Here is a 21,081-nt window from a genome sequence, read left to right on the forward strand (position 1 = left end):
TTAGGTTTTCTCCACAACTACAAGCTGTAAGCAGCAGAGGAAAATTCTGGGATCATTGACAAAGTTAATTTTATTTTTAATTTCATTGAGTTCCTGTTCCTGTTTTATATCCAGGCATCTTCACTGATTTTGTTTGGTTGTTGATTTCACAGCTCATGATTCATGTTCTGATCTGCTGTTTGGCCCTAATCACAGTAATCACATGTGGCGCTGCTGAATTCCCATAAAACCGCTCTCTGCTGGATGACATGTGGCTGCAGTGTTCAGGATTTAAAGACAGTTCAGTGTAAACATCACATTTGAACTAAACAAACATAGTACTTATGAATCAGTCCTCTTCTTTCTGCTGCTCATTTCCTGCCTACATTTTTTAAAAATCAATTTTACTGATTTTTCTTCATAACTGGAGCATCTTCTGCTTCACTCACTTTCAGCTTCATCCCAAAGTACTACTGTATATTTACTGGGCGTATTCACAGATGCTTTTCACATGTTCTACACTGCGCTAATGCTGAATATGAAAGAGCTGCTAACTTACCCAGTGTAGTATGTGTTTTAGATGTCTCACAACTTTGTTTCTCATCGTTTCTCCCTCCCTGTTGTTGTCTAACAGATGAACTTTCTTGTCACTGTTGATTAAGATGGAAGCCCAAAAGCATCTATAACTAATTACAGGTTATCTCTGTGGTGTTGCTTGATCAGTAATCAACTCTGACTTGGTGCATGTAGTCAAGTATTGCACTTGTGTTGTGTTCTTGTCCTTGCGCATTTCTATTTTATGATTTTATTATATTTTATGGAAGCATTTGTGATACTGATGAAACCCACTAATTAAATAACAGCCACCTCAGTAATGTGGAACTATGAAAACTTCAGATTAGCTTTTAATGCAATGATATAACAGTAAAATGATGTTCAGCTGGTACTAAGGGCCCCAAGCTTTGCCAAGAAAATACCACCAGCATGAACCACTGATACAAGACAGGGTGGATCTATGTTGTCATGTTGTTTATACTAAATTTTGAAAATGTCCAGAGAAGATTTTGTCTCTCTTCTGTTGTCCAGTGTCAGTGAAATTGTAGACTCAGTTTCCTATCCTTAGGTGACAGGAGCGTTCTTCAGCAGCTGTAGCCCATCTGTAGCACTCTGGCTATTCTCCTCTAGCCACATCAACAAGGTATTTTCAGCCAGAGAACTGCTGCTCATGTTTTCTCTTTTTCAGACTCTACTCTATAAATGCTGCAAATGCTGGTCGTCTGTCCAGCACGTCTGGGACAAAGAACAAGCCACATTCAGAGTCACTGAAATCACCTTCTTCCTCATTTTGCTGGGTCAGCAGCTTATATTGACCATATCTACATGCTCAAAGGCACTAATCACTGCTCCCACGTGATTGCCCAATTACATATTTGCAGTAACGAGCAGTTGAAAGTGACCGATCGTGGTAAATAGAAGTCTGCTGTCTGTTTGAGATCCAATATCTCCTGTTTTTCCCATTTTTGGGGTTTGTGTGACGTTTCAACCCACTTACTTTCTTTTTTGCTCCGTGACTTTCACGTTCTGGACATTTTCCAGTCTGGTTTCTGCAAATTGCACTCCACTGAAACCGCTTTACTTAAAGTGTCTAGTGACATTCTGATGGCAGCAGACACCGTTCTGGTTATTTTGGATCTCACCTCTGCTTTTGATACTGTTGATCACAGCATCATGATAAATAGGCTGAAGGACTTGTTCAGGATTACTGGTGTTGTTTTAAAATGGTTTATGTCGTATCTATCTGAGAGATCTTTTACTGTCTGTATGAATCATGTGTTGTCTGAAACATCAGTTCTGCCTTCTGGGGTACCTCAAGGATCTGTTTTAGGTCTGATTCTCTTTTTGCTGCATATACTCCCTCTAGGCCAAATTATCAGACGTTACAATAATATTTCTTATCATCTCTATGCTGATGACATTCAGTTATACTGTTCTTTCAAAACATCTCAGTTTTATAAATAATTGTGTCAGAAATCAAACCAGTTTGGATTGCATTTATATAGCGCTTTTCGAGAACCTCAAAGCGCTTTACAATTCCACTATTCATTCACGCTCACATTCACACACTGGTGGAGGCTACAGGTGTAGCCACAGCTGCCCTGGGGCAGACTGACAGGAGCGAAGCTGCCATATCGCACCATAGGCCCCTTTGGCCATCACCAGTAGGCAGTAGGTGAAGTGTCTTGCCCAAGGACACAACGAACGAGCTGGGGCTCGAACCGGCAACCTTCCGATTACAAGACGAACTGCCAACTCGTAAGCCACGATCGCCCCCATGATCTAAATGATAATTTTCTCCAGTTAAATGCAGATAAAAACAGAAACTTTGATTATAGCTCCTGCTCTCAGTCCTTTAGACCCTTCATTTCAAATCAAATCAAATCAAATCACTTTTATTGTCACATCACATGTGCAGGTACATTGGTACAGCACATGTGAGTGAAATTCTTGTGTGCGAGCTTCAGTCGAGCTTCATAGTTTCATCTAAGAAACATTTCTAAACTCAGACTACTGGTGTCAAAGGCAGAACTTGAGATGATTATTCATGCTTTTATCTCTTCTCGTTTGGATTATTGTAATGGTCGTTTTACTTGTCTCAACAAATCAGCTCTGAATCGCCTTCAGACTGTACAGAATGCCGCGGCAAGACTTATAACCGGAACAAACAAGAGTTTTGGCTTCTCTTCATTGGTTGCCAGTAAATTTTAGGGTTCATTTTAAAATTTTAGTTGTAACTTTTAGAGCTCTGCACGGTGAAGCTCCCCAGTATATCTCTGACCTGTTGAAACCTCATGCTTCATCCTAAGCACTTAGGTCGTCAGGTCAGAGGCTACTGTTGGTCCCACGTACTAGGTTCAAAACACGTGGGGATCGGGCTTTTCAGGCACTGGCACCTAGGCTGTGGAACTCTCTGCCGTTGTCTTTACACTGTCTAGACTCCATTGACTCCTTTAAAAAGCAGCTGAAGACATTTCTATACAAACAAGCTTTTAACTTTTTTTTCCACTGTTTTATGTTATTTTATTTGTATTTCTGGTTTTATTGTGAAGCACTTTGTGATTTTTATCTGTGAAATGTGATGTATAAATAATTTATACTTACTTACTTAAATCTACCACACACAGCTATGTAATGAACCAGAAGATTATTTCTGCTGGGACGCCCTCTAATGGGCAGGATATGGACATAAAACAAGCACAACACAAATGCATTAAAATATTTCCCAAGATTCACAGCAAAAGAAAAAAAAACAAAAACCCTGTCAAAGTAAGACGGCTCTCAGAATACCTACCAACTTACTTCTCTATGAAGCAGCACCAGTAAGGGATGGAGGAACTCACAATAACAACAACTTTTGTGAATACCATTGTAAGTTTTATTGAAATTTTTTCTTAACAACAAAAGACAGGTGTCACAGTGATTTGACAAAAATAAAAGTGCTCGCCAACACAAACTCTTTTCTCCCACAGTAAAGAAACTACACAGATATAGTGTGCTACAATGATGTTAAGTCACACTTGCGGCCCAACCCCCCCCCCCCCCCCCCCCCATAAATAAATAATAATTAAACGAAGAAGAATCAAAGATGCATAGGATATCTGACGATACCTCTGTGAAGGCTCCGACTGTGTTACTGCATGATGAATTAACACATCCTACATGAAGATTACGACAAACCGTAGAGAACATGCTGACTTCCAAAACAAACAAAACTTGCTTGTCATTTCGAACGCCACACAGTTATATTAAAAATTAGACAAAGATTACATAGAAATTAGAAACTTGTGTTAAGAAAAGGGGTTTTTTCCCCTCTTGTTAACGACATAGACCGTAGCAAAGGGATCTTGACAGGGTAGTATCATAAGAGTGAGGTGTGCAGTGTTTTTCAAACAAGCTTAGTTTTGCACAAGTACTTGAAAATGCAGCTTTTAATTACCAAATGCCTGATGTTCTCCTAGTTACAAATGAAAATAAATAGGTCAATAAATAAATTTGCTGCTCTTTTGTTTTGTTTTGTTTTTTTCTACAGTCATTTGCCGTGACATATGAGATTTTCTACAGTAAATTCTCAAATGCTCAACCTGCCATCTAAATTTAACAAAAAAATCAACACATTCTCCTCAGCTTGACCCTCCAGGAGGCCTTGAGAGAATGATTTCAAGAAATAGTTCAACATTTACTGAAATTTGCTTTTCTACTCACATGCTGAGAGCTCCATAAAAAGATCAGCACGGCTCCGTACATACATACATATACATAAACTCAGCACAAAATGTAAGGAAATTTGTGTTTGGTTGATTATTTCTTTGTTGTAACAATGCAAAAAATCTTAAACACTTAGAAGTCCTTATTTATTTCCCTTTTAATGACACTACATTTGTACATTTATGGGTTGAGCAGCAGAGTTGAGTTTCCTGTGTTCGGTTCATCCACATGCTACTAAATTGTTAATATGTCTTTTTTCTTCAGACTTCAATCATCCAATCCAACATACAACACCAAGCAAAAGTCAATAGCAGAATAAACTGTTTGGTATTGGCAGAGAAGATTTGGCAAATGTTACATGGGCGCAAGCCACATACTCACTCTGCTGCTCAACCCACAAAAGCATTGTCCTTATAAATGTGGTACCATATAAGGGGAAATAAGCAGACTTTCCGCTGGTATGAGATTTATTGTCAAGAAGCATTGTTACAATAAAGAAACAATAATCAAACAGAAATGTTTTTACGTTTTGTGCTAAGTTTATATAATCAGGTAGCAGCTGGTTAGCTTAGCCTAAAGTTTTAGGATAATTGAAATAAATGCCAGGCTACTACTTGTCCCTTTTTCTGGTCTTAATGCTATGCTAGGCTATGCTGTGGCTGCTTGCTATATTTTCATATTTATCACACATAAATTATCAGCTAAAGTAGAAAATATAATGTGGAAAATATATTTTCATTGCTGCTAGGCTAACTGCTATCACGTTCTTTTAGTTTAATGATTAGAGGTCATGGTAAAGTAAACATCACTTCACTTATTACTGCTAACAATGGTCACTGAATTTGAGCAGAAATCCAGACTTTTAATAAAGCATAGGACTCAGTCTGAGAATAGCTATGTAACAAATGGTTTAACTGGTGATTCACTGTTAGGCTCTAATGGTCCATTTTCAGTACCGCAGTGTCTGAAGCTATTATTAGCTGTAATGAAGCTGAAACCACTCTCTCACTTTGTGGAACACAGCTGCAGGTGATCCTGTGCCCGATAAGGATGCAAGTATTTGATATAGTTCGACAAAGAGTCCTAAAAAGATTCCTGTGCACAGATTAGGCTACATTTGCTGGCAAGCCTTTGTAAACATAAGCACATTAACAATCTTTTGCACTCTCCACTGTTTCTGGATCAGTGTTGGTTCTAAACAGTGGAAAAAGCCTGATGTTTAGAGTTTGTATTGTGTGCGGAAAGCTTAGTTTAAACTTTTTTTTCTATAAAAGAGAAACTCAGAAGCTTGCTTTTTTGTGTTTTCTATATTTCAAATAAGATTCATTCCAGCAGCATGAGACTGAAGGTTAAAGCATTTGTCACACGCCAGAAACGTGAGAGTAGGAAACCCTGACCTGAAGGAGAAATCAGTCCTATAATCTGTAAGGCAAATAACTGTTTCCCAAAGTGTTAAACTATTTCTTTAAGATCATTGACGTCACCTCATGACCCACAAAGTGAGAACTGCTGACATTAATCTCAATCATCCTCCTTACACGTGCTTTATAACACCCACATCGAAGCTAGCTGCATCTGTGCTCGAGCACAACTACAGATGATCACTCCATCCTCTGCCCGTTCCTTCACCCTCTGACCATTTCCTCCACCAACCCCAAACCCTCTGGCCTGTTTTTTCAGCAGCAGGCCCACATGCCCACTGTCTACCACAAAAACTTTAGACCGTCATAGGAGCTGGCTACAATAATACTGGATTTCTACACTTGCAAATAGAAAAAATACTGTAGCGCTACAATGTTTAGAAGGAAACATCTTCCTAACACGTGAAACTTCTCACAGCACTTGAGGCCGAAATGCATTAAGAGTGAATTGCAAATATGGAAAAGTTACTAGTGAAAGTATACTCATAGCTCCCATTTGGGAAAAGTAAACAACCTGGAAAATCTTGGCATTTTTTAAGTGTTTTTTCCTTTGAATCTTTCTTCTTCGTCCTCCTCTGCGGTTGTAAACATAGACATTATGGCTAAAATGAATGTTTCAGTGTGACTTTTTTAATGAACCTTGGCAGTGGTGGCACACAGTGTGAATATGTAAAATTGGAAGTACACACATACGTCCTCTGAGCTGCTCCCAAAAACTCAGAGTGCGAGTCTGTATGGTTGAACTGTTTCATTAGCTCAAAATGCATTTTGGCCCCTAGTACATCTTTATCCAACTCATTAAAGACACTTCCTTTACAACCACTTATTTCCCAACTTAAATATGTTCCCTACCCCAAAGTAAAATTGCTAGCACCAAACCCTGAACCCCTTTAACCCCCCCCAACAGAAATATTCAAACACAAATGATCAAATCATGGCCTCCAAATAAAAACATTCAAACACATACATTCAAAGCTTAACTCCCAACCCTAACTTTTATATCTAGAAGTTTACTTTCTGTACCACTATCACCTCAGGCCAGCGTTTGCCCACCGCACACCGAGCTCGGATCCCTCTGCCCCAGACCTGATCCTACCGTTTCCCTAACCAAAACATAAAATCTGAAATTAAGTCTAAACCCCTCTTCGCCTTTGCAGATCTGAGACTTAAATCCCTGGTCTAGGAGCTGATGATCTGACCTGACCAGGTCTCATGCTTTGTGCCTGGATTCAGGTGGGTGATCACCACGTCGACAGCCTGAATCTTCTGGTTCTTGGGAGGGATGGGGCACACTTTGTACGTAACCTCGTCTCCTTCCATAGGCACGTACTCTCCCTCAATGCTGTTCAGGAAACAGAGACAATATAAAAGAAAAAGTAAAAACAAAGCATTTTTTCACATTCTTGCAGAGTGCTTTCTTTAAATCAAGCAACTAAAATCAAGGTCTGTGGACTTGTTTTCACGCCGACCAAGCTGCTACGTTCATGCACAACAGCCAATGAGAATTGAGTTTTAGAAATACTTCTGGTAGATTAAGATTTCATTCAAATTTCTCCACCACTGATCTCCACCAAACCTGGAGGACTCTACCTGTGCTATATAGACTGTATATAAAAGATGATCATGGGATTCCAACTGCTGTTAATATAAACGTGAATTTGAGATGTTAAATGTTCAAATTCAGACTAACTTACTTGTCATTATTGACCCTTGAACCAAGTATTTAAGGTTAGAGCCTGATTGATTTAATGGCAGTTAGATATTATAAGTTGATGCTGGCCAGTCTTGATCTACTTGTATCAGTGTTTACAAAGAAAAATTAATTTATTATGAAGAAAAATAATTTATTACACCTTTTGTTATGAAGAATAAAAAGTGAAAAAGAGACAAAAGATAAACCCTTAAGTGAGTGCTAATGTGATGTTGTATAGTTTGTCCACTAGAGGCCACTCTACAATTTCCTGATCTGAGTAGAGATGGGCAGAGTGTAAATAAGTAAATAACAACATATAACAAATGTCAGCGAATTCTGTTTCTGTTTTGTGAGTCTGAACGGAAAAAAAAACTATATCGGAATATCAGATTATTTAATTCACCAAATGTCTGTCTTAAAAATCGTACATTTCTGGGGCTCTACTTCTGGTGCACATAGCTACGTCTACTTTATTATCTTGTTTACGCTAATAGGGAACATAATTTATTTAAAAAAGGAATGTATGGCTTTACCAAATAAGTCCTGAAGGTGGCAATTATGAATATAAACTTATGAGAAAAGTGTTTATTAGGTCATAAATTAAATGAGTTAGGTTAACATCTTATTTACAGTCAGATGTGCTTTTACAGCCGGAGAAGTCTCCCTCTGCTGGCCGTTAGAAAGAATGCAGGCTTAAACCATTTTCAATCCCAGAGGCTATCTTTTATATACAGTGTACAATTGCCATCTACTTCACAGCTGACTCCAATCATTAAAAAAAAACATAAATAAAAAAAGAGAGAAATTACACAGTCAAAAAATAAATACTGTAAAGTCTTAGTAGTTTCTGTGTAACCCACATTTACTTGCTGCTGATCTGTGCATGTTAAATAGACTGCACTGTGAGTCCAAAGACAACTTTGATACCAGGACATTTCAGTGCGGCCACTCACTCAGAGATGTGGACAAAGATGTCCTCTCCTCCGTGGGAAGGCCGTATGAATCCATGACCCTGAGACCTGGAGAAGTTTTTACACACCCCTTTAAATACAGGACCTGATTTAGCTCGCACTGTCCTGTAGAGGAAGAGAGATAGAAGCAAAGAGGAAAAAGAGACAGTGCATTTTAAATAAACAGCATAATTATTTTACAAAAGCATTAGTCAAAAAAAAACAAAAAACAGAGAGAGAGCACCAATAGCGCTATTTGTACTCACGCTGAGTATGTGCGAGTACGTTTAGTAGGCAGTGGGCTAGGCAGCTCTCCGGGCTGTGGTGGTTTCCTCTCCTTCTCCCAAACCCGGCTGCCCTCCCTCAGGAAGGGAAAGGAGAGCTGCAAGGGAGTGCGCGGAGAAGTGAGGGGCAGTGGGGGGACTGTCGGCAAAGAGGGGTCAGGGTCTGACATCGTGACTTGTTAGAGTCTGGGTTTTCTTTTGCTCTCTTTTTGGGTTTCCTCCAGCGGTTTGCAAAGAAAGAGAAGGAGGAGGGTTCACACCTCCTGCATGGCACAAGCGTTGGTGAGGGAGAGGAGGCTTTTCAGAGGAGAGCTCTTACAGGTGAAGGAGTTGAGCAAACCCTAAAGTGAAGGAACAAGACAAAGGGTTAATGCCAGAAAGAGAATACGGCTTTGTCATCGGCACAAAGGTGAGGAATAAAAGTCACAACCAACAGAGAAACCCAGTATGTCCAAATACGCACAATGCTTTCTTTGTAATAAAAATTTTGTAAAAAATACTGATAAATGGACACATTTTCAGTTGTTTTGGCTAGTGTTGCTACAAATACAGCTCAGTTTAATTTATATAGTGTCATTATGTGCCTGGAGTCTGTTTTTCTTAACTTTAATGAAACTGCAATGTGTTCTTTAAAGCTTTCCTTTACTCACATTGTTGCACTATAAACATCATGACCCCAATAAGAATTTAGAAAATGCATAAACATTAGCATACATGTATTGTTGTATAGCATCTCCAAACTCAGTGACTCTAAAATTGTTTGATAAACTGAAAAGGCTTAGTATTCCTTCAGGCTATGGAAAACAAACATCACCTCTTAAACCAATAAAGCCTAAAGGTCCCATTATGATGTAAATATCAAAGCTCTCCTGGAAGGCCACCTCATCACATATTATTAGATTAAAGTGCCGCACTCTACCGGACTGACATCCATTACAGGATTGGTCTGCATTCAAACAACGAGCTGCTTCGTTTCAGAGCCACTAGATGATGAATGCCATATTAGCAAGCTCATGAAACAAACGGCTTTGGGGCATCGCTCAACAGAGGTTAAACGGCTAACGCTAAAACCTGGTTTATCAAACAAACGCAGATGCGGGCGGGTGTGTTACTGGGACCATCAGCAAGCACCTCCCAGTGAATCACTGAGGCTTGCAGGCTGAATGTTTGACAAAGACTGATGAGACGCATGTGTGCCAGACTGAAGACCACAGGCTCCATCCAATATCACCCTTTCTGTTTCTTACTCTCAGTCTAAATATAGTCATGTGTAGTGGGATTGACGCCATCTTTGAACTAGACCACAGGATCCTGAGGCAGAGGTTAACAACTGGGCTGCTGTATTACAATGAATACAAGTTTCAGAAATATCAATAGAAGCTACAGGAGGAGCTTATGTTGCTGGGATTTTTGAGACCATCTTTATTCTTCACACTCTGAACTCTCCTAGGCAGCTTCAGGAATAGTTCTACAGGTTTCCTGAAAGACAGTCAAAGCTCTTATTTCATTTAAAATGGTATTTCCTAAGTTGCCTGTTATATGTAGATACGACACTGGTTCAAAGTCCAAAGAAAACTTTTGAAAGACCTTCAGAAATCCTCGAGAACTATTGCTCACAAGCATAAAATAGTACTTTTGCAGTACTGAGGTGAAAGTCTTGGCATATATCAACATCTATGTAAAAAGGGAGAAAATTGAACAAGTGGAGGACAAAAGAAGAGTGACAGTACTCCCACACCTGAGGCAACTAATTACCTCTGTTTAATATATGGTTCGCTGAAACCTCAGCAAGGCTTCCATCCTCTTAGATGCTGATGACATGACACCGTGTCACTGGTTGGTAAGCCCCGACCAAGTAATTGTGAAATAGACAATATATGTAGTGAAATATGAAATGGTTATATTAGAAATTTAATCACCAAACGAGCTTTAAAGATGATTTGAAAAAGCCAAATTGTGCCTAAGAGTAGCTCTAAAGGTTCGTGCTGGTTTCTGTGAATATTAAAGGATTTCAAGTCCACAGCATCCTCAAAGCAGTGCTTCTGATCTCTGACTTTCTAAAGAAAAACACTGCAAATGGCTGCTGAGCGAGGGCTCTGCTGGGGATCCTGTTGGATAGACAGAGCTGATGCAGTGATGGTGACGAACACACGCATCTGTCATCACGGCGGCACAGAGGACAGGACTGATGGCATGACTGATGGATGACAAAGCACAAAAATGTAGCCTGAATAATTCAGAAACTTGACAGGCACAGCTTCCTCTGTCATTGGCCCATATATTAGGCTGAGAGTAGGCCACTAAAATGGATTTGTCTAATGAGTCTGCACCGTCAGAGCAAACATTTTAACCAGGAGGGGTGAAGGCTGATCTAGAGGAAGGAAGGGGGCTACAAAAGCTCCGAGGAGACAGACAAAAGGCCAAAAAGAAAGCACCTCCCTGCCTGTGAAACTGTGGCCGTCTGTGGTCCTCTGCATCAGTATGGGACACACGTCAGCTCCCCCCCCCCCCCCACACACACACACAGCCTGTCTTTAAACTTTACATCATCCTTTCAAACAGACAAACCGCCCAAATGATTTTATAGTATCATTTGTGTGTCTGAGGAGTCTGAATAATTCAGCAGCAAATAAGCGCCCTTCAGGCGGCTTGTTTCCAGAACATTCTCACACAGTGGCAGCCTGAGACAAGAAGGCGAGAGGATGCTCCACTAACGGCGAGAAAACCCCCACACCTAACATACACTAACACGCAGAGGAAGAAAAAAGAAGAAGAAGAAGACTATAGTAAATGTTAGCTCTGGGTTAGAAAGCAGAGATTTAAACACAACACTGCCAGAAACCGCCGCCGTCGGCCGGACGCAGAGAAGAGGAGCGCTGGATGCGTAAATCCCTCCATCAGCCAGATCGATCCAACGATTACTTACTGTAAAAGCGCCGATCAGCTGTCAGGTCAACACGTCCCCGTCCTTTAATGTGGCGTAAGACAATTATGAAGTTGAATCTGCGGGGACATGTGGCGGATAAGTCAGTGGATCTTGGTATGGACGCGGCGCACACGGGTGGGATGGGAGGAGGAGAGAAAAAAAGCAGCAGCAAATGAAAAGGAGGCAGCAGAGATGGGGCGGGGGTGCAGGAGGTGGGGGGGTTGGTGGTGAAAACAACGGCTTCCCTATCCTACACCCCACTCTTTGTTCTCTGCGCGGAGGGAAGCGTGTTTTTTAATGTTTTAGCAGTCTCTGGTGCTTTAATAGTGTGAGACAGATGGTTTTATATGAGTCACAGGCCTGTGCTTGAGTGTCCTTGAAAATTAAAAGTCATGTCAGCTTTGATTTAATAATAAGACACAATTTCATTAGTGGTCATGGGCACCTCTTTGACAGCTTTCCATCAAAAGCTAATTTAACTGGACCGCTTGGCTCGCATGTCTCAGATGACTGAAAGCTATCCTGTGTCTGATAACAAGACATGAGTTTAGACCTTCCTCTCATTCATTCTTTGCAATAATTTGTGTCCTGTTTACTCTCCTGTGCTCTTCTTTTCCCCTCTCACTCCTCAACCTTCCAGAGGTCTCTTCCTCTTAAGAAAATGGGGTTCTTCTTCCCCACGGTCGCCAGTCACTTGCTTTAAAAAAAGGCTTGCTGGGGTTCTCTCTTATATTGCGCAGCTGCACCTGCAAACGATTCTTTTTGTTAACTGTACAACCCAAATTCATTAAAGCATTGGAGTTTGCACTTTAATATTAAATTATGGATGAAATTTGGTCATTATTAAAGCTCCCTTCACTCCAAATCATTTACTACAGCAGCTGTTCTTTATTACATAGAGACAAATTGACAGTGTTCACTTCTTTTTCTTATATTACAGTATCTCAGGAATTAAATATGTATTTAAATTTCTTTACAGCTGCAGCTTGTATTTTTGCAGTTACACATCTTCACTGTCTTGTAACTAAAAATTTCCTCCCTGAAAATCGTTTCCGGGCCTTTATAGCCATCCCGTGTTTCTGTGACATTTCAGAACTGACACTTTGTTTAAAATAGCTGCAAACATGTTTTTCAACTGATTGGCTTAGAGGAAAAGGACCAGAGGATTTATTTAAAAAAAAGAAAATAAAAAAATGAGGTTACCATAGTGTTAGTCGTGTGTAAAAATATGTCACATTCCCCCAGATCCACACCCATCTGACTACACCACTATTTACAGATTTTTTAACTTTAGGAATCTAAAGGTCTTCAATCAATCCAGAATATCAGAAATCAAAGACCAACCTCGCTTTCTGTAGTCTCCTTTTTAGTTCCAAATGTGTGAAATATATTGTGAGGATGTTTTTTTTAAAACATTTATTAAGAGGGAGAAAAGAAGAAATCAGCTCATATGAAGTCACATCACTAGAACACAGGCAAATAAGTGAGATCTGTGAATTTTTATTGTTTGTACAACCCACTGCATTTCTATTATACAGAAAAGATCATTTGTGAGGAAGAGAACACAGAAAGCACACTAAAGCGGACATTTGACATACACTGGTTTAGAATCGGGAGGGGGTTAAATCCTTCACCTGATGTGAGCTTCATCGGGTACCAGGAAGTTTGGAAAAGCATTAGACTCTGTCATGTGAAGGTTTCAGAGGGACCTTTAATTAAACTGACACCCTCACAGATCACTGGTCTGGGTTTCTTATGAGTGTCCTCATTAACATGTTTTTTAAAACTCTGATTGGTCACAATTATTTTAAGCATTTCCCCAACAATGCCATCGTATTTATTGGTGGAGTAAAAAAATAAACAAAAGAAGCAGCAAACCAAAGCCCTCCAAAAAAACAAAAAATTAAACCAAAAACCTGACGATATAGGTTTGAAGAGGTCCAAGTTAACCCTGTGCTTTTATAGAGGTGCAGGTAAGTCTGCAGAAAAAAAATAAATAAGTAACACATAAATAACTGGGAGTGGGTCGGCTGAAGTGCTTGATCTTGTAAAGACACAAGGACTGACTGGGAACAGTTTAGGGATAGTGGTTGTGATATTAGCAAGGAAAGAAAAAAAAAGAGTGCCAGTCACTGTATCCACGAGCAGCATTAAAGCATGTGGTTTGTTGTTTTTGTTTGTTTTGTTTTTTTTAAATACAGCATGAAATGTAACACCGTCTTTTGGGTCTTAAAATGAATATGTACTGTAATGAAGTACAACCAGACAGAGGACCCCCTCTCACAGTTAGATACACAGTAATCTGATGTTCAGTGCGTCCCACATGTTGCAGCTAAGCTAAGTTTCCCAGAATGCCCTAGATCAAATTCCTAGATAAAGGAAAAGATGTCAAACTTGGTGTTAAAGTGGGCATTTATATGAAGATGCTAGACCTGCTACGCAGCAAACCACATCCTCGTGGCCACCAGGGGGCAGACGAGCTAAACTTCAGGGGGAATAAATACGTGCATATGGCTTAACAACATTTGGATTTTGACCTTCACTAAATGGACTAAATGGGCTTAGACATGCAATGCACGGCAGCTTTTAGCTGTTTAGGGTGAACTTTGGAATAACACTGGGACAATTTGGATGAAGCCAAACATTGCCATGCAGAGGTCAACACAATCCTAAAGCAATAAGGTGATTGCCCTCTACACTGCAAACGCACCAGCAGAGCATCAGCTTGCAGCGTATTATGTCACCGATTAGTGTGTCAAAGTGTGCGAGTGTGTCCCTCGTTTTTTTGTTATAACAGAATCTCTAACCGGTTATCAATGATTCACTGAAACATGGCTGCTTACAATAACTCTGTACTGATGAATTAAATTTTAACATCGGAGCAAACTGTTCCACGGTGAACATTAGCTTCACACTTGGCTCTACGTTTAACTCTTACAGGCATACAGACACATTAAATCAGCCAGAACTGTAAGATAATGCTGACGATGAAATAATCATTATACTTTATCCTCCTTATTCTTCACAATCTTCACCACGGTTCCCCCCCTCTGACAATCATCTTCCTCATTCTCAGTGCTGCATCTCCTTCATCCTGTTGAGGGCGGAGCCCGCCTGGAACCATTGGATCTGTGTCTCGTTGAAGCTGTGGTTGAGCTGCAGGGTCTCCTCAGTGCCGTCGCTGTGTTTTAAGACTGCGGTCAGAGGCTGACAAGGATGGGAAAAAGAAAAAAGGAGAAGACATGATTGTTAGCAAGAATATCAGTCGCGTTTATGACTGCTTTTTCAGTATTTCTTCACCCGCTCACCTTTCCTGGAGCGAAGCTTTTAAGTCCTCTGATGGAGATCTTGTCGTCGGGGCGGATCTTGTCATAGTCTGATGGGTTGCTGAAGGTCAGGGGGAGCAGGCCCTGCTTCTTGAGATTTGTTTCTGAGGATATGACAAAATCAGGTTGAGGTGCGAATTAAGTGACGCTACTATCTACGATTCCTCTGCTCATCTCGTGTTTGTGCAGTACCGTGGATTCTGGCGAAGCTCTTGACAATTATAGCTCTCCCTCCCAGATGCCTGGGCTCCAGTGCAGCATGCTCTCGGCTCGAGCCCTCACCGTAGTTGTCGTCACCAACCACAACCCAGGAAATGCCGTTGGCCTTCACGCAACATGACAGAAAGCATGTCAGAAGAGATTTCTGGTTTTAAATGAGACTCAGTGATTCCTTCTGGTCTTTACCTTGTAGTGACGAGCCACGTCAGGGACTCCTCCATACTCTCCTGTCAGGTGATTCTTGATCTTGTTGACAGCATCGTTCTCGCTGTTGACCGCACCGATCAGCATGTTGTTGGAAATGTTATCGAGGTGACCGCGGAACTTCAGCCAAGGTCCTGCGGCGCTGATGTGGTCTGTGGTGCATTTTCCCTTCACCTGCACAGATAGACAGACCCCAGTGTATAAACATTTTGACTCTGATCAGAATTTGAGGGCCAAATCTGACAGACCAATGCCCTTTCAGGACCCTCACCTTGATGAGGACCTGCATGTTCTCCAGATCGTTTCTGTGCCACTTGTCAAAGGGCTCCAACAGCTGCAGGCGGTTGCTCTGAGGGTTGACGTCCACCTTGACGCTGCTGCCATCAGCAGGAGGGTGCTGGTAGGTGTCCTGGCCAGGGTCAAAGTCCCTGGATGGGAGTTCATCTCCATTTGGGGGCTCCAGTTTGAACTTCTCCCCGCTTGGGGTTGTAAGGTAATCTGTCTCAGGGTTGAAGTTTAATGTGCCAGCGATTGCAAGAGCAGTAACGATCTGATGGACGAGAGGAGAGGGGAAGCTTTAAGCTGTGAAAAGGAGGCTTGTGTGTAGTGTGGGCTGATTTGCTGTGGGTTTACCTCGGGGGAGGTAACAAACGCGTGCGTTGCGGGGTTAGCGTCGTTCCTGGCAGTGAAGTTTCTGTTGTAGGAGGTGACGATGGTGTTCTTCTCTCCCTTTTTCACATCGCGCCTGAAACAAACAAAAAGATTGCACTTTTCCAAGTCAAGGCTCCACAGAGCAACAGCCACTCTAAAACCAAAGCCCACCGAACGGGAAGACAGAATGTCTTTAGCTAGCTAATAGAAGCTAATAGTGCTGTCAGCGTTAATCTCGTTAAAATGACGTTAATGCCATAACTGCATTAACACAGCAAATCTCATTTAGCAAGTTAGTGCGGATCGCCCCGTGCGTGGAGCTGGACGGCACTAACACATTAACGAGCTAACCGCGCTAACGCGTTGACGCCGTGCAGCCCCACGCACGGGGCAATCCACGCTAACTCGCTAACTGAGATTTGCTGCGTTAATGCGGTTATGGCATTAACGTCCTTTTAACGAGATTAACGCTGACGGCACTAGTTAAGACACATTTTTTTCGGTATGCAGTCAAAGCAGTCAAACACTTTGAGACAGCATCTACCTGTCCCACTGTCCAATGCAGGGTCCGCATGCATTTGCAAGGACCACACCTCCAACATCTCCAAGGATCTTTGACTGCAGGAAAACAAAAACAAACAAAAAAAAGGGTTAAATTTAGACTGCTTTAGACTGTTGTTACGGTAATGAAAGTGCAACTCTCCGCTGCTTCCGTGTGCCGACACTCACATATCCATCTCTCTCAATGGTGGCACGAATCTGCTCTGAGCCGGGGGTGACTGTGAACTGTGCTTTACACTTCAGGCCTTTATCCAAAGCCTGTTTGGCCACAGAGGCGGCACGACCCATGTCCTCGTAGCTGGAGTTAGTGCAGCTGCCGATCAGACCTTTTAAACAAACAAAAAAAAAAAAAGCAACTTTATAACTTCATCTACTGTAAAAATCCCCCAATTCAAAACATGCGCATCTCCTTCTAAATAAGCAGGCACCTAAATGTAGCTTTATGTAACTGCTAAAGGAGCTCTGTAATTGTAATCTGAGCTCTGTAATTAGAAGTCCATAATCACATGAAGTACAAACAAAGCCCTGAAGCTTATTCATCAGTGGAGAGTTACGTACCAACTTTCACCTCAAGCGGCCAGCCGTTCTTTTGAGCCGCAGCACCGACTTCAGACACTGGGTGAGCCAGGTCAGGAGTGAAAGGTCCATTAATGTGGGGCTTCAGCTACACGAACAAACAGCACAATGCTGAATGGACCACACAAACTTCATCATTACGGGCGTGTATGCATCTCTCACTTGCACTCTTCTGATTTGTTACAGTCATGATCAGTTGTGTTGGTGCAGAAGGTAATTAGAGATATACTGAAAAGCTGTGACAGCACTCTGGGATATTACAGTCTGATAGTACCTCTGGGGCAGAAAAATGACAACAAAGCAGACCATTCTGTGATAATGTAACTTGACAGTAATACAGAAAAACAACAACAAAAAACATGTCTGAAAACTGTATTAAGCCTAAGAGGGTCAATTATTAAGCCTGTGGCCTCTTCGAGTGATGGGTAGGCACCAACTAGGTGAGCAGTTGTCTACTAGGCCTCAAATCAGCTAATACAAGTCAACAGTGTGTTTAGTGTCCAACATCATGATGGTCAAACTTCTTTAAATACATACAATTTACTTGGTGAAGTCACAGTGGCTATAGCCATCTTTTACATGCATTCTGTTTCAACTTAAAACGGGACGCACCTCGTCCAGATTGAGCTCGATGATCTGGTCATACTCGCAGCCTTGATCCGGTACCAACAAATCCGAGTATTCATCAGCCACAGCGGCGATCTCTGAGAACAGACACGTGGAGATGGAATCAATGAGTAGAGTTTAAAATGACACAACTCTGCAGGTCTCCATCACTCTCTAGGTGATTATGAATGTATTTAAAAAGGACGCCAACACATCAGCTGTGACCTCAGCACACACCTGCACGTCCAGTCTTCTTCAGGTAGGTCCTCATGCGGTGATTGTAAGGAAACACGGAGGTTGTTGCCCCGATTTCTGCTCCCATGTTGCAAATAGTGGCCATTCCTGCACACACAGACAGGCTGTAGTTAACCCTTGGGGTCACTTGGGACCATTTTTGGTCCCGAGGGTCACGAAAGGATGGATTTTTAAAAATGTGCTCCTGCACAAAAAATAATAATGGATCAAAATGAATGTTGGTGCCAATCTTTGGACCATCTAAAGGTTATAATAACTATCAAATATTACTTCAAATGTTTTTTATGGAAAATATTTAAGTTTTTAGTTTTTTTCTGTTAAAAAACAGGGCGCTCATGTACCCAAACTGGGATTTAAAGGGTTAAAACAATGAAAATATAATTAAAACTTGATATGGATATTTTAAGAAGAAGTAGTTTTAAAAGACTGACTCATTTAAAGTGGAAAAAAATATTGATATATAATATTTTAGAGCACTTTTTGGGGCGGATCATGAAAGGATGGATTTTTGAAGTGCTCACAAGGGTTAAGCAAGTCATTCCGATCCTGCTGTTTCTTGGTGTTCGGTACAGGAAGTTGTACTGTATGAACACTTTCAAGCTCATAAGCTTTTGATTACTAACCCGTGCAGGAAATGGAGTCGACTCCTGGTCCATGGTACTCTATGATGGCTCCAGTGCCTCCCTTTACAGTCAGGATGCCGGCCACCTTCAAGATGACATCCTTAGGAGACGTCCAGCCGGACAGGGTGCCTGTCAGCTTCACGCCAATCACCTTAGAGGAAGACAGAACGTTAATGAAATGACAAAAAAAGAGGAAAAAAAAAGAGCAAGATGAACTTTGCAATCCGCTAACCTTGGGACACTTGAGCTCCCAGGGGATTCCCGCCATGACATCTACAGCGTCAGCTCCACCCACTCCAATGCAGATGCTACCAAGCCCACCACCGTTTGGCGTGTGGGAATCTGTGCCAATAAGCATTACTCCTGGATAGGCATAGTTCTCTAGGATGATCTGTTAATACACAAAAAGCATTGTTATAGCCCAATAATCACAGCTGTCATAGTCTGACTGAAGCTCTGTTTGCACGTTTAGTAAAAAATACCTGATGGATAATTCCAGAGCCAGGTTTCCAGAAGCCAACGCCATATTTTGCCCCAGCACTGGACAGGAAGTTGTAAACCTCGTGATTCACGTCCTATGAAGAGAGTCGCGTCTACAGCTCAGTTTCAGGTTATATTTTAATGAGAAGAAGTCGCCACAGTGTGGAAATGGACATGGCTTACCTTTGCTCTGGCTAAATCCTCGGGTCCTCCAACCTGAGCCTCAATCAAGTGATCGCAGTGGATGGTGGAAGGCACAGCCACTTTTGGCAGCCCGCTGCTGATGAACTGGAGCATCGCCATCTGAGCAGTAGCATCCTGCATGGCCACGCGGTCAGGACGCAGGCGCAGGTAGGTGCGGCCGCGATCGATCTCCTGGTTGTGGGGATCATCGAGGTGACCGTACACAATCTTCTCTGACAGGGTGAGGGGACGGTTGAGCCTGGAGGAAAAAATAAATAAATAAAAATATTCGGGAGATTGTAAGATCCAACAGAAGAAGATTCAGTGAGGAAAATGTAATGAGTAGATGCGTGACAGAACTACAATCTCCCAAAACACAGATAACACATTAAAAAAAGGGACCTGGAGGGAGGATTGTGTAGTTGATGATAACAAATGGCACTACAACTATGACGAGAAACTGTTAAAGGGAAAACAAACACTACAGTCCAAGCATTCAAACAGATAAGCCGAGTGTTGCAGGAAACATTGATGTGTGCCAGAGCAAATATAGAGCAGATCAGGGTAGTGCTGACCTTTTTCGCACAATGTCAATGTTGGACTGGAGCTTCTCGTAGCTGATGAAGGAAGTGGGCTCAAAGCGGCTCATGGACACTTTGGCCTTCGCTCTGTACGCTGTGGAGATGTGCAGGCGCCGTGCACCATGGCCCAGAGCCAGCTGGAGACATAAAAACAAACACAGTGTTAGCAGAACAACAAAGCAGAGAATGACCATTCCTCGACACAAATCTGGATTTACTTGAGTGTAAATATTTTTAGCACTTTGGTCGTCTTTTGAAAATCATTGTGAGGCACAGCTGGAAGAGCAGGATTTGTAACAGCTAAGCTCAAAACCATCTAGAATGGGAAGTTAACTTAGGAATGCTATTTTGCTCCCAGTTCTCAAGCGTCACATGTGAGAGTCACCGCCCCTCCCCAGAAGACTTGCCAAAAATACTTTGTCAACCTTTGGAAAGAGTGTCAAACGTCCCCTCAAAAATTTGAAGCTCTTTAATGTGAGTACAGTAATTCAATAAAACCATAAAATGTGTGTGAGAGACTTGATTTACAAGGTTGAGTGTTTATTATTGCTTCTCTCTCGCTTTAAGCCGCATGTGACTTCTAATAAACGTCAGTGACAGTTCAATGCGGGTTCATATAATGGGAGTTTTGACACCTGTTGGTCTCTTTGGCCAACAAGAAAACCTGCGGTTACTGCATGTATTACACACATCACTCGGCTTTAAAGCTAGCTGAATAAATATGTTTGCTTTGGGCCTAGAATATGTTCTGTTATTTCATATCTACTTCCCTGTCTTGCAGGCTGCTTCTCTGTGCGTATGCGGGGAGCTCTAACCTTGCGGTTAACCTTGCTGTTAAAACTAAAACTTGTCAATTACAGCCGAGCCATCCACGGTCATTAGACAGCTCCGAACAGCCACTGTAACGCCCGGTAAACGGAGTCACTATAGTCGTGATTTATTAAGCCTGAGTCAAACTAGCTAGATGCGTTCAGAGCAGCCGGGACACGATGACCTGGACAACTAAGCAGTGTCTCAGCTTATCTCTCCACTTCAGCCTCTCGGTGCTTGAACTGGGTCAGCACAGCATTCAGTCAGATTTATTAAATCTCATAAAGAAGGTGGCATCCGCCTCGGCTGGACAAATGCGATGAAATTAGTCAATTTGTCTCTTACCTGGAGCCGAGCGACCGTGAGACAGTAAGTTGCCATTTTGTTCACTGACAAAGATGTGAGGGTCGGTGATGACGTAACACAACTGTAAGGCGGCCTTCTTCTTCTTCTTCTTCTTCTTTGGAGTTTAACGTCCAGCTGTGACACG

At 41.8% G+C, this 21,081-nt stretch overlaps 2 protein-coding genes across 2 annotated transcripts; both read right to left on the reverse strand.

Annotated features, from left to right (window-relative positions):
- Positions 1-4,038: 4,038 nt before the first annotated feature.
- Positions 4,039-11,681, reverse strand: csdc2a (cold shock domain containing C2, RNA binding a). Its single transcript, XM_086302914.1, has 4 exons — positions 11,517-11,681; positions 8,573-8,931; positions 8,310-8,432; positions 4,039-7,005 (listed from the first exon to the last, which is right to left on the reverse strand). Exons 2-4 carry the CDS (start codon positions 8,758-8,760, stop codon positions 6,843-6,845), a joined length of 474 nt encoding a protein of 157 aa, XP_086159040.1. The 5' UTR covers positions 8,761-8,931; positions 11,517-11,681; the 3' UTR covers positions 4,039-6,842.
- Positions 11,682-12,996: 1,315 nt separating this feature from the next.
- aco2 (aconitase 2, mitochondrial) lies at positions 12,997-21,081 on the reverse strand. The gene is made up of 17 exons (XM_086302915.1): positions 20,937-21,081; positions 19,776-19,918; positions 19,201-19,459; positions 19,020-19,112; positions 18,770-18,928; positions 18,538-18,688; positions 17,897-18,001; positions 17,666-17,757; positions 17,036-17,141; positions 16,646-16,803; positions 16,461-16,534; positions 15,899-16,010; positions 15,537-15,815; positions 15,248-15,439; positions 15,035-15,167; positions 14,825-14,946; positions 12,997-14,723 (listed from the first exon to the last, which is right to left on the reverse strand). Exons 1-17 carry the CDS (start codon positions 20,970-20,972, stop codon positions 14,589-14,591), a joined length of 2,349 nt encoding a protein of 782 aa, XP_086159041.1. The 5' UTR covers positions 20,973-21,081; the 3' UTR covers positions 12,997-14,588.

Source organism: Aulonocara sp. 'chitande type north' Nkhata Bay, linkage group LG8 (genome assembly GCF_057382095.1).
Source record: "Aulonocara sp. 'chitande type north' Nkhata Bay isolate Kocher_YH1m ecotype deep benthic linkage group LG8, A_spYH_male_GT1.1, whole genome shotgun sequence".
NCBI lineage: Eukaryota > Metazoa > Chordata > Actinopteri > Cichliformes > Cichlidae > Aulonocara > Aulonocara sp. 'chitande type north' Nkhata Bay.

Excerpts from the sequence above, each read along its gene's own strand:
- csdc2a (XM_086302914.1), bottom strand. The coding sequence starts at position 8,760 with ATGTCAGACCCTGACCCCTCTTTGCCGACAGTCCCCCCACTGCCCCTC. Across the intron at positions 8,433-8,572 it reads CGTACTCGCACATACTCAGC|GACAGTGCGAGCTAAATCAG; the intron begins GTGAGTACAAAT and ends CTTCCTCTACAG. Across the intron at positions 7,006-8,309 it reads ATCTTTGTCCACATCTCTGA|CATTGAGGGAGAGTACGTGC; the intron begins GTGAGTGGCCGC and ends TTTCCTGAACAG.
- aco2 (XM_086302915.1), bottom strand. The coding sequence starts at position 20,972 with ATGGCAACTTACTGTCTCACGGTCGCTCGGCTCCAG. Across the intron at positions 15,816-15,898 it reads CGTTTGTTACCTCCCCCGAG|ATCGTTACTGCTCTTGCAAT; the intron begins GTAAACCCACAG and ends CTCGTCCATCAG. Across the intron at positions 14,724-14,824 it reads AAAGCTTCGCTCCAGGAAAG|CCTCTGACCGCAGTCTTAAA; the intron begins GTGAGCGGGTGA and ends CATCCTTGTCAG.